Here is a 16,090-nt window from a genome sequence, read left to right as displayed (position 1 = left end):
CAAGGATCCCAATGCAGAACTCCATCCCAGGACCTTGAGATCAAGACATGAGCTGAAGGCAGATGCTTAACCGACTGAGCCACCCAGGCATCCCCAAAGGTCCTGAACGCTTGAAAGGTAGTATTTCCCAAACCTGAATGAGCACAGGGCAATATGGAGGCCTTTGAACACACAGGTCTGTAAGTTACACGCTAAAAGTTTTGTTCTTGTACATATGGGGTAGAGCCCAAGAATCTTTTATTGTTATTATTGTTTTATTTAAATTCAAAAGCTCATTTAGCTTCCCTGCCAGGGAAAACAAACACTGTCTAAGGGACTTCCACTCTCTTGTAGAAAGAGTATTTTAGTTACTCCAGCAGTCTACTTTAGTATTTCTATATATTGAGACACTGAGAAATTAATCTGGACAAAGCAAAAGTAAACACCAAGTTTTTTTTCTTTTTTTAAAAGGCCACAAGATTTGTAATATACTGACATGAATTCCAATCCTAGACCTGTCATTCTACTGCTGTAGAACCTTAAGCAAACTTCCATTATTTGGGGCGCCTGGGTGGCTCAGCGGGTTAAAGTCTCTGCCTTTGGCTCAGGTCATGATCTTGGGGTCCTTGGATTAACCCCGCTTCAGGCTCTCTGCTCAGTAGGAAGCCTGCTTCCTCCTGCCTGCCTCTCTGCCTACTTGTGATCTCTGTCAAATAAATAAATAAATAAAATCTTAAAAAAAAAAAAAAAAACTTCCATTATTTGGCTCAGTCAGGTTTCGGAAATATTACTTTTAAAGCATTTAAGACCCTTTGGGGATGCCTGGGTAGCTCATTCAGTTAAACATCTGCCTTTGGCTCAGATCGAAGGATCCATATACATCCTTATATGTAAAACTACAATAAAACAACGATGCTGTACCAATATGAATACTTCATAGGACCATGAAAAGATTCTGTTGATAATGGATATAAATTGCTTTGAAAAGTATTAGTCAAATATTTCTATTATTTGGCTTGGATCTCAACATGATCCTTACTTAATAGTTCATGACTTTAAGTGCACAGATTACTAAGTGGTATGTTTACTATTCTGGCCTATAAATACTCCCTAGCTTTGAGATCTATAAGAGCTGAATACAGTCAGAATATGGCTACAAAAAAATACAACTAGGCCCAAGTCGTTTTGGCCTACAGTAAGAGATGATTCTGATCTGCGACTGAATTATTTTGCTTAATAAAATTTACAGCCCTCCTGAGAAGAAAATTAGACTTTATGATAAAATGTTTAAGCAAATTTGTGATAGAACTATTAAGAATGCCATCTGGAAAGTTCGATTTACCCTGTCAGTTCTGAGGAATCTAATAACCATTACCATTTTTCCCATATAAATATCTCATTCAAAAATGGCAAGTTTGAGGGTGTCTGGATGGCTCTGTCAGTTAAGTGTCTGCCTTCAGCTCAGGTCATGATCCCGGGGTCCAGGGTCTGGGATGGAGCCCCACATCGGACTCCCCATTGAGCCCTCTGCCCCTTCCCCTGCTTGTGCACTCTTTCTCTCAGATAAATAAAATCTTTAAAAAAAACAAAGAAACAAAAAAACAAGATGGCAAATTTGAAATAGCCCTTAATCAATTCAAGAAGCTGTTGTAAAAGCAGAAAGCAAGTATTAAGATATGATCACAGGGCATCTGGGTGGCTCAGTTGGTTAAGTATCTGACTCTTGATCTCAGCTCAGGTCTGTATCTCTGGGTCTTGAGTTCTAGCTCTGTGTTGAGCTCCATGCCCAGCTTACTTAAAAAATAAATAAATAGGGGTGCCTGGGTGGCTCAGTGGGTTAAAGCCTCTGCCTTCAGCTCAGGTCATGATCCCAGAGTCCTCGGATCGAGCCCCGAATTGGGCTTTCTGCTCAGCAGGAAGCCTGCTTCCTCCCCTCTCTCTGCCTGCTGCTCTGCCTACTTGTGGTCTCTGCCTGTCAAATAAATAAATAAAATCTTAAAAAAATAAATTTTAAAAAGTTAAAAAAGATATGATCACAGTAATATTAACAATTTATTTAGTTTTGGTTATCAACATTAAATTAACTGAATAAAGAGAGCAAAAAGAAAGCCCAATATTAGCTATAATTCTTTCATATCAGGAAGAAAAGGGACTAAATAAATACCAAATGTAATGAGCGTGTGTGTGTGTGTGTTGGGTGATCAGGCTACAGGAAGGAAAAAAAAGGAGGGCAAGAAACAAAGGGTAAAGATCAAATGCTCTAATTTTCTAACATTTAACCATAGTCTTCACAGCTCCTAATAAGATCCAAAATTAAGGAGTCGAACATTATACTTAACAATAGGTAGACTAGGTTTAACTTTCATTTAAAAAAAAATAAGGGGGCGCCTGGGTGGCTCAGTGGGTTAAACCACTGCCTTCGGCTTGGGTCATGATCTCAGGGTCCTGGGATCGAGTCCCACATCGGGCTCTCTGCTCAGCGGGGAGCCTGCTTCTTCCTCTCTCTCTCTGTCTACTTGTGGTCTCTCTCTGTCAAATAAATAAATAAAATCTTTAAAAATAAATAAATAAAAATTTAAAAAAATAAGATTAGTTAGCTCTGTATTAATTCAGCAAGAAACCAGAGCAAGCTAACAAGGGACATTATAGGAATTACAGAGCAGATTAAGAGGGAAAATCCTTATTTAAAAGAAAGAAAATACCAGATAAACTGACATTTTAAGTTTATATCCCACCATGTTCCAAATGATATTCAAGATGACTAGATTGGCAATTAATTCCAATTTGGTAAGTGGACTAAGTTATGGAGAATCCAAATCATTTAGAAGCAACTCTTAAATAGGAAAAATCTTGATTCTGGAACCAGAAAGGCACAGGGAAGTAAAAGAAGATAGGATTCTGAAATCAAAGTCCTAAGGAGATTGGTGGATTCTGCCTGAATTCCCTTACCTTTGATCAAAACTAGGATTAAGCAATTCACTACAAACATCACCTTAATTAAAACTTTGTTAGAAACTTCAGGGATGTTTTTATTTTTATAATCTTAAATGTTATTTAGCAAAAATTTAATTATCAGAACCATTAATCAAAGGGGGGCATTAGAAATTAAGAACAATTTGTCAAGTTCATCTTTTGGCATACAACACCCAGAACAAATTCACTTTACACACCACAGCACAATTTTAAAGACAGTCTCCACCATTCACAAAATCCATGCACATGCACAGAAAAACCATTTGAAGCATCACCTTTAGAAAGCAGATTAACAGCCCAAACTGCGCCACAAGACTGCATCTTACTGCATCTTAAAGTTCCCTTTGACCAGTTACTGAGCTCGGCTCCTGATGTTAAGTCTTCATTTTTAGTAAGCAGATTAGAAAGGAAGAGATTAATCAAGTGAGAGAATGAAACGCAGAAAAAGAGTGAATGCCAGTCAAACAGAACAGAAGCAAGTTTAGAATTGTAAAACATAATGCATTTAAATTCCTGCCTGGTTTCATAGAAACAACGAACATCTGAGAATCTAGATAAAAAGAAAAACAGGAAAATAATTTAAACCAGAGCACACTTAATTTTTCTTAAGAATGTCTGGATGATGATATTCTTTCCTAAAATTATGAGAATCATTATGAAGAGAAGGTGAAAACTAATGGAGAGGTTCTAAGACTTCTTCATTCTTTCTTGGTGATTACAGATCTCTCCTTATTAGTTCTGCTATATATTCATGTGCATTTAACTTAAAAAAAAAAATCTTTTCACATGTCTAACTCTCCCATCAGCCAACAAGTTTCTTAAGGACATTCAATCAACAAGTATTTATTGAACACCTACTATATATCAGGTACCATGTCAAACTTCCCAAAAATAAAGAGTAATGACAAATGAAACAGTGCCAGAGCTATACCTTACTCATCTTTGTATCTGTAGTGAGGAGAATGGAAGGAGAAAATTCAAATGTTGACTAAAATATAATTCAACATTTATTTTAATAATCAGACCTGAATTTTTACATCTCAATAAGACTTGAATAGTAGAAAATCTGTAGTACCAATTGTGAATTTCTCTAATAAGTGGTCCAGAAATACCAATTTGTCTTCAAACTATGTGTTTGACATTGTAAGTACACAGTGAAGAGAGGCATCTTCAGACAGAAGAATACCTTGCCTGAGAATAGTTAAACGGGGACACCAGCAAGTTTACTATCCTGAGACTTCCCATTTAAAGTGTGCTTCCTTTTAAATTCTTGTTAATTGGTTTAACAATTAGAATGACAACTTATCAAAGTTACCATCAAAGATGATGACACCAACTCACAATTGTAAAGTTTAATCCTGGTAGTCTGTTTAAATTCTGGTAGTCCTTTAAAAAGAATTAGCTAAAGTTAAAATTCTCTTTCAATACAGGGTTCTGTTAAATAAAGCTATGTCCATGTCTGTTTCACTTGCTGAGCTGGCTTCAATGAAAACTACCGAACAGAAAAACATCTCAAAGAACAAATCTACTCAAGACATTTTCTATATAGCAATACATCTAACAGCAACAGCAAAAAGGTCCATTCTTTTCCTGCCAAAGTCAAGCAATGTAGCTATATAGTTAAAAGCTGAGACTCTGCCTGGTTTTGGATCTCAACTCTTCCATTTCTGGTGTAACCTCTTTGTGCCTCTGTTTCTGCATATGTAAAATGGTGATAAGAACAGTCTATTTCATATTAAGGTTATTGTTAGGATTAAACTGAAAGCGCTCAAAATAATAAAAGCCTAAATTAACATACAGGCCCACAAATCTCATCCAAACCCTTGGATGTGAGACATTTGAGCAGTACCACATAATCAATAAATACATGAGTATTTCTGTAGTGAAACAAATTAGCATTTACACTAAGTGGGATAAAGATTAAAAATAGCTTCAACTCATGTTGTTTTATGGCCTAATTAATGAGTTGAGGCACATTATAGGGAAAAAAAACCTAAGCCTAACTCCTTGGTTTTCAGAGATTTTCAGATTTCTAAGTGGCAGATAAGAGATTGTGGACCTGGGATTTTATTACTACCAGAATCAATACTAGTCTTATATGATCTACCTTTAAGAAGCTCATGTTATGACTATTTATACAATAAGGCTAACTAAAGCCCGGATTAGCAGATAAAATTAGAAAGATCAAGACACTGGCAGGAATAATAGTAGACAGAGCTAAGGACGAGGATATCATAGAGGCCAAAAAGTCAATATTATAAAGAGGAGAGAGACACAAGGAAGGCAATTAAAATCTGACTTCTTTAAGCTGGAATATCACTCTCTTCTCTTCAGGGAACAACTATTCTCTTATAGGAGCCCCTTCATTCCATCTGCTAAGAAGTGCATTCTCTGGACCTACTGAGAAAGGGTTCTGTGCTCAGGTGAGAGCCTGCAAACTGCCTCAGGACCATATTCCACCTTCTTTCTCACCAGTGTCTCAGAAAATCCTGCCTATGCTTGGCTAGGATATTCAAAGTGAAACAGTAATACTAATAGTTAATACTTCTGTAGTTCTATTTCCTACTTTCTAAGACCATCTTAGGATTCACTGCTTTTCCTGTTTATCAACCCCTGACTCAGAGGTGATTTTGCTCTATGTTCTCAGGAGGATGATTTCTGCCTTTCTCTTCTCCTAATATGTAATCTCAGGGAAATTCATTTGATTTTTCTCCTCTGCACTTTTGAAAGGGTACACAAACACACGAGAAAAGCACAAGTTTGCAAAATACAGTTAAGAGTTTAGGTAAAAAAGAAAAAAACTTGTGCATTTCTAACTTGTTTGCTTAAGGTAATCTGCTACGCCCTGATGGACAGGTTCATTTTTAAATTTAAAGTCATTATTTAAATATGCATTTTTAGAGAGTCAACCAAGGTCTAAACAGGCCAGCAGATCTGTCTTAGAATAGAAGGCCAATGGACAACAGTAGGAAGAATACTGTCAATTTTTAATTTTTTATGCTCAAAACACTAAAGTTGACCAATAAGCAACTTAATTCTATTTTCTCTTGCAGAGATGGCAGAGAATGCTGTCACATGAAAACACCTATCTAAAAGTATGACAATATAACAAAAGTTCCTCCTTTCCCAACTCTTTGAGAAGTAAAAATGCTGAGAGTATGTAAACCTTTGTATCCCACTTGTGGTTTACCATACCAGCTGAGACAACTAGACCAAGTACTAATGTTTATGAAGCTCTTCTCAAATGAATGCTCTCAGCAGTAAGGATGGTCATTCAATTTCCAGACGTTGTCATTTCAACTAAGGGGAAAGTTCAAAATTGTTGTTTTGTTAATAACAGACAGAAGGGAAGATAATGGTTAACTGCCTCAGCCCAAACTTCCTCCTGGTTGAGTATTTGTCAATTATATGGAGTTTGGTTTACTAAAGAGTAAGTAGGGAATTTCAATATTCAAAATGGAGTCACCAAAAAGAATGAATTTCTTTCTGTCAGTCATAATCTTAAACACTTATACACAAAAAATTTGAAGACTTTTCATCTCCTACTTTACTAGAGGCCTCTTTGATTTTCCCTTCTTATGTTTGACATACAATCAGTAGCTTTAAAATAAATTCCCTTGACTTATACTTTTTTCTCTAATCTCACTAATAAGGCCTCACCTCACAGTCCCAGATTACAAAAGGTTCCTAACTAGGGCAGTTATATACGCCACTCCAATCTATCTACCCCTTAGTCCACCTACATATGTCTGAATTTTCACATCTCATCTATATGAATCATGCAGCTCAGTTAAGTCAGACTCCTCTGTAATTTCTGTTTATATTAGGAAATGCCTTCCCTAGTTCTTCCACGTTCCTTAGAACGTGGATCTGATTAGATCCTTCTAATCACTGAATCCAATGCAAGTCCTCACTCTCCTGTAGTATTTTTCCAAACCAAATTTTATTAGTTCTGTGTCCTCAGTTGACACATGATTTTGCACTAGATGTATATATTTTCTACTTTTTTGCTATTCTCCTTCATATATCCCATCACATGGTAGGTCTTTTGAAGATAGGATCCAAGTCCTTTACTCCCTTGGCCATTCCTCATGTGCCTACCACAGAGTACGTATTTTGTTAATATTCTGTGTTTGAAAGGAAAAGACACTAATTCCATCCTCCTCTGTATTAGCCAGATGTTTATTTCCTATATTATGTTTCATGTACTATTAAAAAACAAAATTGGGACTTGATTCAAGGACTGACTAAATTCAAGCCACGGTTTTCAGTGAATGTGCCCATTTACATGAAAAGTTTGTTCTGCCTGAAGGAAAAATGGCTTAAATTTATCTAACAAAGTTCCTTATTTAGGCCCAGGCACACTTTTGACCTTCCTGGAGGATGGGAGGGTGGCGTGTTCTCACTTTCATTTTAAAAAGGTCTTGATTTCTCAACTCACCTATTACATGGGCAGACGCAAAGGCCACAGCACTTGTTGAGTTCCGTTAAAGTCTTCTCAGCCTCTCTCATGTCTTTATTTATTTGGTCCATGCCTTCCTCTATGCGGTTTAGTTGTTCTAAGAATAAGTGGTGGAAGTGACATTTTGTGTTATATTCACAGTTACAATGAGAAGACACTATTAATATGGAACAGCAAACTTCAACTTTGAATCCACCAGTAATCCATCCCAGTGACTTTATCAGTGCCAAAAGGTACTACACACTATGCAACATGAGAACAATCTTTCACAAACTGATCCTGAGGCACCTGGCTTCTTATTGTGGGAAGATATGCTCTAAAGAAATTTGTATAATAGGAGCATGTGAAGGCTTATATTTCAAGATCACCCTTGCAACTGATTTAGGTGTACTCTGACCAGACTGGATCCCCCAGCATTTCTCTCTCTCAGTAAGTTCAAAACCTGAAGGCTATCATAAGTCTAATCAAATCTAGGCCAGATTGCTCAGGGCCAACTCAAACGGAATGATTCCAAACTTACCTGTATCTAAACCTGTTTAAGGACTTAACTTGACTTCTGAAAATGATGCTAGAATATCACAGTATCTAATGTACGAATGACAAATACACACAGTTAATCCTGCCACCTGACAAATACTTGGTATATAATTGGGTATTGTTGCTCCCACCTCAAACAGGCAACAAACAGGATACAATTCAAATCAGAAAAAGGAAGTAAATGAATCACTCTTATCTTACATAGGGAAGGCACTCCCAAGGCTTAATTTTAGACATGGCTGATTTGGAAGGGCTTTCTGATGTCATAAGTAAAATCAAGAGTTTCTGCCATGACTGCAACTCACCCCCTTGTTCATCCAGCATAGTGATAGTCTTGATTCCTGCATCCTGAGACTAAAAGAAGAGAAAAAAGCTAGAGCAATACAACACAACATAAAAGCAACAGAAACAAAACGTATAAGGCCTAATAGAAAGAGAGAATCATTTAGAAACCCAAGTTCTCAGAGGATCAGAGCTAGAGAGAAAGCTAATACCCCACAGCAACAAACTTTAACATATTAACCCCCCCCAATATAATTAAGTCAAAATTCATGGTGACTTGATCTTCTCTGTCATAGTCTATAGTGTCAATGGGAAAAACAAAAATGGCCCATCACTTCATTGTTTGACAAGTTCAGCAATTGCTGGTTTCAAATAATAAAAGCTTACTGATACCATATACTTCTGACTCCTAACAAAAATTCCAGCTTGTGCTATCAAGATCCCACTTATACAATTTTTCTGTCTAATGATTAAACAATGACTTACCTCAAGGGCTAAACCCAGGATTCTCCTTGTACTTTCCAGAGACTAGGGAAAAACACAGGCTTTTAGTATTCTAAAATATGTAGCAAAAATAAATAAATAAATAAAAATGAAAATCTGATCACATAGTCATGATGCTGCTCCATTTTTAAATACTGCCCGTTCAGCCATATCTCCCCCCTTTAAAACAAAAACAAACAAATAAAAAAGAAAGTTGATCACTGTAATTTTACTAATTTCTTCCTACCAGTTGCTCCTTAAGAAAAAATGTGGAATTTACGGTAAAGTTAGCAGCATTCATAAAAGTTTAATGTAAGCAGAAATCTAGGTATATTACACAGATGTTTCCAATTCCTCAAATTGAGAGTATCTTTGTTGTAAGTAACTGTTAAACAATGACAAAAAAGGAAAATCATGCAAGCTGCTTTCACTTGTTTAATTTTTGGTAAGCTGAAAAACTAAGGGGCCAGCAATGACACTCTGAAGAAAATGGATTCTTGGACATAAAGGGACAGGGAGGAGGCCAACATGGATATTTCTAAGAAGGTCCTGTCAACCTTCCACTGAGAAAAGTGAATTACTTATTCCAAGTATAACATTTACCTCATCAGTAACCTGGTGGGCTCTCAGCTGAATTTCTTCTGATGACAGATTATCCATGATGAATTAAAACTTTTGATAAGCACGGAAAGTGAAATGTGGATATTCTGTAAGAATAAAGATACAAAAAGGGTTTGTTTAAACAAAGAGTGTGGATTTATGGAATTCAGGATACTTATCTGGGAAACAGAATAAAGAAGCCTATCTATATCTTTAGCTAGCTATCACAGGTGAAGAAATTAAGGCCAGGAAAGGATAAATGGATGGTTAAAATGCTAGTTAGTACCAGAGGTAAACCTGAAACTCAACTCAGGTTTCAGGACCTCTAGTGAAGTGCTGTTTCATTTTTTTTTTTTTTAAAGATTTTATTTATTTATTTGACAGAGAGAGATCACAAGTAGGCAGAGAGGCAGGCAGAGAGAGAGGAGGAAGCAGGCTCCCTGCTGAGCAGAGAGCCCGATCCCAGGACCCTGAGATCATGACCTGAGCCGAAGGCAGCGGCTTAACCCACTGAGCCACCCAGGCACCCCATTATTTTGTTTCTTTTCTTTTGTTTCTTTCTTTTCTCTCTCTCTCTTTTTTTTTTTTTTTTGTGAAGTCCTGTTTCAAAGAGAGGTCTCTTTACTTTGAGGAGCACAAACTAGAAGACAAGCTTTAAGAGATTATTAAATTTTTTTAAAAAAAGTTTTTATTTTTAAATTTTTTAAAAGATTTTATTTATTTGACAGAGATCACAAGTAAGCAGAGTGGCAGGCAGAGAGAGAGAGAGAGAGAGAGAGAGAGAGAGAAGCAGGCTCCCCGCTGAGCAGAGAGCCCGATGGTGGGCTCGTTCCCAGGACCCTGGGATCACGACCAGAGCCGAAGGCAGAGGCTTTTACCCACTGAGCCACCCAAGCACCCCTTAAAAAACTTTTTAAAGATTTTATTTATTTATTTGATAGATCACAAGTAGGTAGAGCGGCAGGCAGAGAGAGAGGGGAAGCAGGCTCCCCGCTGAGCAGAGAGCCCTATGAAGGGCTCAATCCCAGGACTCTGAGATCATGACCTGAGCCAAAGGCAGAGGTTTAACCCACTGAGCCACCCAGGCACTCCCTTAAGAGATTAATAAAGTGAATTCTTGGTTGTACAATGCTATTCATACATTATCTTTTTTTATGATACATTTCTATTCTTTGGTCACATTGCTTCCTGAAGTCCCATCACCTAAATTATTTTTTAATAAAAATAATTATTTTTTAATAAAAATAATTTGCCTATATGTATTTATACATTATTTGAACACACAAAAGCAGTAAGGTGAAGATGTCTAAGTTACGTAGTATTCCATTAATAAAGTAACAAAAGTCAAAGTGGTGTGCCTGAAGAATACCGGAAACATTCCAGACATGTGCAAGCTGGAGAAAATGAAGTATTTTCATTCTAAACAAGAAAAGAGTAATGCTGACAATGAACTCAGAAAAAAACATGAATTTTTAAAAAAAGATTTTATTTATTTGACAGAGATCACAAGTAGCCAGAGAGGCAGGCAGAGAGAGAGGAGGAAGCAGGCTCCCTGCTGAGCAGAGAGCCTGACGCAGAGCTAGAACCCCAGGAACCTGGGGTCACGACCTGAGCCGAAGGCAGAGACCTTAACCCACTGAGCCACCCAGGCATCCCAAAAATCATGAAATATTTCATAGAGGATTTTCTGTTTCCAATTATAATACTGTTTGCTGTTTTAGTGAAGTCCCTAAGAAACTAATTAAGTAATTATACTCTTATACATAGTAACTCCTAACTCAGAGAAGATTCACAGACATTCAAACTAAAACACAACACATTTACAAGGTGTTATTCAGTACCACTGTTGTGTACTCCTCTTTGAAAAAGACACAGGGAGTAGTAAGTACTGTGTAATACTCTAGGTTGCTTTCTTTCATTACATTTGCTAGCTTTGTATTACTTTTTTTTTCTTGTATTACATTTTAAAAACTAATTTTACCAAAGTTCTTTGTCAATGACACAGATAAAGTCTGGTTTACATTCTAAACTTGCCTTCAGGGAAGGTCTGGCAATGACAGTCATGAGTTTGAGGGGGAGGGGTAGTGTTACTGGCATCTAGTAGATAGGGGCCAGAGATGCTGCTAAATATACTATAATTCTCCTTGGGACAGCCCTTCACAACAAATGATTATCTGGCCCCAAACGTCAAAGTGCTGAGGTTGAGAAACCCTGCCATGTAGTAAATTCACTGACCAGCAAGAACCTAGTTAACTAGTAATATACTAGACTAAATCCTTGGAATGCAGAGATTTTGTTCTATCTTTTTATCTCTAACATCTAATAGGATCTGACAGTTGGTACTGCAGCAAATATATGCTGAATGAACAAATAGCAGAAAAAGAAGATGTACTCTCAAAATACTTAAGTGGATCCTGGAAACAAAGCTATAGGTACTGTTAGCAGAAAGCCTGCAAATATCCACTAGAAACACAAACCAAAAATTGCCATTACATATGTATAATCTGGAATGGCCTGCTATTTACCCACAAATCTTTTTAGTCGCATCCATAGTTAACCATCACTTTTAGTAGAATCATCACTGATAACATTAGATTCTCAGTACAAAAAGGCATTGCAGGAATGCCTGGGTGGCTCAATCGGTTAAGCTGCTGCCTTCAGCTAATGTCATGATCTCTGGGTCCTGGGATTGAGTCCCACATCAGGCTCCTGGCTCAGCAGGGAGCCTGCTTCTCTCTGACAAATAACTAAATAAATAAAATCTTAAAAAAAAAAAAAAAAGGCAAAAAGGCATTGCATTTGGAGGTCTATTTATTAACCCTACTGTCACAGCTAACTGTTTTAGGTTTAATTAAGATTTTGAACATTGACTAAAGTTATTAATGCTCATGTAGAAATTAATTAACATTAATAATAATAAAAAGCATTATTACGAAAATTGCAAATTTAATTTCATATCTTGCTTGCCAGTGTAGAGCTCTAATTCTAGCAGAAGGTTCATATACTAAGATATAAAATCAAGATATAAAGGTCCGTCTTGAATTAAGAACTGATCATTCATTAGACAGAAGCATTAATAGAACCACATGCTTGATTACTTTGCTAATAATTTGAGGCATAAGATTTATCACAGATCTGTTCATGCTAGTTTCTCTTGTTAATCTTTCATAGTTACAGAGTACAGATTTCTGTAAACATTTTCTTTCTGTAATACCCCATGTAATTTTATGCTTCTCCATTACTTTCAGAGCCCTAATAACACACTAATCAAAGCCTGCCCTTCCCAGCATGCTCCAGTTGTCTATACCTCTTCAATGCCCAACAGAGGAGAAAGTGGTGAGAAAAGTAATACAGGCTAATCAAGCAATGCCTGGAAGTTGACACCCTTAGTCAGGTTTTCCAATATGGTATCCTGTGGATAGGAAGACATTTGGGGCATAAGGATGCTCAGATCTCTCAAATTGTATAATTTTATAATTCTACTCCTGGACCTGATTCTTGCCAAGTACAGGTCAGTATATCTTCCCATTCTAGTGAAAATGAGCAAAAACTCCTTATAGGTTCAAAGAGAGGCTTGAATATAAAACTGACCTCTATTAAATGAGCAGATACCAAGAGTCCTACGTTCTAATGATAAAGAGAGAAAAAGAAAGAAAGAGAGAGAAAGAGAGCAAGAAAGAGAAAGAAAGATACATACATACAGCTGGGAGGTAGATATTAAGAATCAATTCTGGCATGGCTATGGGCTCATTTTTAAGGACACACCCACTGGTGAACTCAAAGTGGTGCCTAGTACTTCCTTTTTTTTCTCCTCAGCAGATGGCACATAAGACAAGAAACAGACTTCTGTAAACTTCTCACATGTCTGACAGGCTGACATTGGGACACAGCTGCCTAAGACCTCTACTCTGGATTCTTGAGGGTGTTGAACACATGGTTACAGTAAATGGGAGTAAGAGACAAAGCAGAATTGTAAGGGGAAAGGACAAAGCAACAATATTCCCCAGGCTCTTCTTAGCCTTTACTAAATTGCTCAGAAGAGTCAGGCAGGGTGCAACCTAGAATTAGCTGTATAGCTTTACTCATATTTATGATTATCTTCAGAAGTTTTTCTTATGAAGTCAGGAAAAGGCTATCCAGGATATCGTAGTAAAGACAATTAGAGGTGGGAGAGGGGAAGGAAAACAAAATGTCGTTTGACACAAATATCCCATTAAATTTACTGTTCTTAGATATAACCTAATAATTAAATATCTGTCAGTTTTTCAATGCTCCCAGAACCTAATATACTATGTTAATTTGAGAATAGTATATGCTCCCTTTGAGAGGAAACTGCAAGATTTTCCCCAATGCTTTTATAACATATCTTTCTTACTATGGTTCATTTGGGCTTTCTAGAAGACTCCCTGTTTACCTTAATTTCTTTTTATAAACTTTGGGGGGGTAGGAAGAAGAAATAGTCAATGAGTACCTACTATGTGTCATATACCTTACTAAGTACCTATATACATCATTATCTTTATCTTTTTATTTTTTATTTAAAAAAATTTTTTAAAGATTTTATTTATTTATCTGACAGACAGAGATCACAAGTAGGCAGAGAGGCAGGCAGAGAGAGAGAGAGGGAAGCAGGCTCCCTGCTGAGCAGAGAGCTGGAGGCGGGTCTCGATTCCAGGACCCTGGGACCATGACCTGAGCCAAAGGCAGAGGCTTTAACCTACTGAGCCACCCAGGCACCCCCATCATTATCTTTATTATACCAGTTTACAGATGGGGAAACTAAGGCTCAATGAAGTAATTTGCCCAAGGTGACTGAATCAGTAAAGGGCAGATTCATTACTCAAGTTTGGATATTCTGAAACCAAAGATAGCTCATGGTTTAGGAACTAGTCTCAACTGTTGGATGCATGGGGTGCCTGGGTGGCTCAGTGGGTTAAGCCTCTGTCTTCAGCTCAGGTCATGATCTCAGGGTTCTGGCTTCGAGCCCCGCATTGGACTCTCTGCTTAGCAGGGAGCCTGCCCCTCCCCCTTTGCCTGCCTCTCTGCCTGCTAGTGATCTCTGTCAAATAAATAAATAAAATCTTAAAAAAAAAAAAGAAAAAGTAAGCATGGTGGGCCCATAACTGTTGGGTCCATCTTCCCTTAACAAACAGCATGAGATGTGCTGAATATCAGAAAACATACTAACTACCCTACCTGACAGTTCATTTCAAAATTTAAGATGCCTTCTTTTTTTTTTTTTTTTTTTAAAGATTTATTTATTTATTTTGGGGGGTAGGGGCAAAGGGAGAGGGAGAGAGAATCTCAAGTAGACTCTCTGCTGAGTGTGGATCCCAATGTGGGACTCAATCTCACAACCCTGAGATCATGACCAGAGCTGAAACCAAGAGTCAGACACTTAAGTGACTGAGCCACCCAGGCACCCCTAAGATGTCTTCTATAATAAAACCATAAGAACTCTTCAAAAGAGTCACAGTTAGTTAAATTAAAGGAAGAACTGGAGCACCTGGCTGGCTTAGTTAGTAGAGCAATGGACTCTAGATCTTAGGGTTGTGAGTTCAAGTCCCACACTGGGTGTAGTGATTACTTAAATCAACAAAGAAATTGCTTTCCTTGGCAACTAAGCAAAAAAAAAAAAAAAAAAAAAAAAGTATCTTGTAGAACCTGAAATTATTTAAATTTAAAAAATGAAACTAATACTACTGGGAAGAAGGAATACAAAGAAAAAAGTCTTAGAACTAAGTCAACAGGAGATCCATGTCTTCACTGATAAAAATGGGGATATGTTAGGAAGTAATAAAAGAAACAGCACTTTAAATCACCCTCAATACCAGTGTCCTGCCTAGACCAATATAGGAATGATTTTATAAAACATTTTATACTGGAAAGCAAAGATTTTGCATTAAAATATTCTACTAAGTTAGTTCATGACTTACTCCTTTTCTTAAAATTAATTCTAATGTAAGTTGCTCTACAACTTACACCATGTAGTTTACTGTAGGATAAACATTTGTGATTCTCTTTGGTATATTTTGGTTAGACTTTCATGGTAATCAGTGTATTGACAGCAAGTGCAAATTTCTGTTCACAGCAGGCTAGCATAGTGGTGAGTAGCAGGAACTCCAGCATTCAAATTCTGACCCATTCTGTATCAGCTGTATGACCTCAGGCAAGTTAGCTAAACCCACTAAGATTTAGTTTCTACATTTGTAAAATAGAGATAATAGGCCCTTTTTGTGAGGATTAAAAAAAGATGATCCATACAAAGCGTTTATTATTAGTGCCTGATACATGGCTAATATTCGAGTCAGCCATTACTTTATTATTAGGGAAGCAGAAAAAAACAGGCAAAAGAAAAGCAAAACAACAATGTTAAGTGTAAGTGACATTAACGTAAATGCTACTAAATATTAATTCCTCTATCTGTAAGGCTAAATTTTAATATTAAAGTTGATAATACTGTATGAGCTATACCCCTGAACTATTTTCATGCCAGCCATGAGTCTGTACACATCAAGCAGATACTAAACAGTTTTCAATTAAACCAAGTTTCCGGTTGATTGGTACTTATCTAGACAAATATATATATATAGCTTTGCATGCCTAAAATGTTGTTTGGTTTTTTTCCTGGCTAAGGCTTAGCAAACACAAAACCACACAAAATGATGACGGTCAGTATATGAAGTAAACAAAGTAAGACTTAAAAATAATCAAATACTTGCTATAAAAAATATAGGTAGAAAAAAGTCTAGGAGGGAATCATTAAAATATAAC

General features: G+C 36.9%; 1 protein-coding gene across 3 annotated transcripts in view; it reads right to left on the bottom strand.

Moving 5' to 3' along the window:
- SNAP23 (synaptosome associated protein 23) overlaps positions 1–16,090 on the bottom strand; it is a 42,144-nt gene that overhangs the window by 8,634 nt on the left and 17,420 nt on the right. For all 3 annotated transcript variants that reach the window (XM_059181291.1, XM_059181292.1, XM_059181289.1), the window contains exons 2-5: positions 9,320–9,423; positions 8,720–8,761; positions 8,257–8,305; positions 7,394–7,511 (exon numbers count right to left, since the gene is read on the bottom strand). In XM_059181291.1, coding sequence (XP_059037274.1) covers positions 7,394–7,511; positions 8,257–8,305; positions 8,720–8,761; positions 9,320–9,376 — 266 coding nt within the window. In that variant the 5' untranslated portion in view covers positions 9,377–9,423. The remainder of the gene's footprint in view (positions 1–7,393; positions 7,512–8,256; positions 8,306–8,719; positions 8,762–9,319; positions 9,424–16,090) is intronic.

The sequence above is a fragment of the Mustela lutreola genome, chromosome 7, assembly GCF_030435805.1.
Source record: "Mustela lutreola isolate mMusLut2 chromosome 7, mMusLut2.pri, whole genome shotgun sequence".
Lineage (NCBI taxonomy): Eukaryota > Metazoa > Chordata > Mammalia > Carnivora > Mustelidae > Mustela > Mustela lutreola.
Note: the sequence above shows the minus strand (reverse complement) of the source record. Positions and strands in the feature narration are given on the sequence as shown.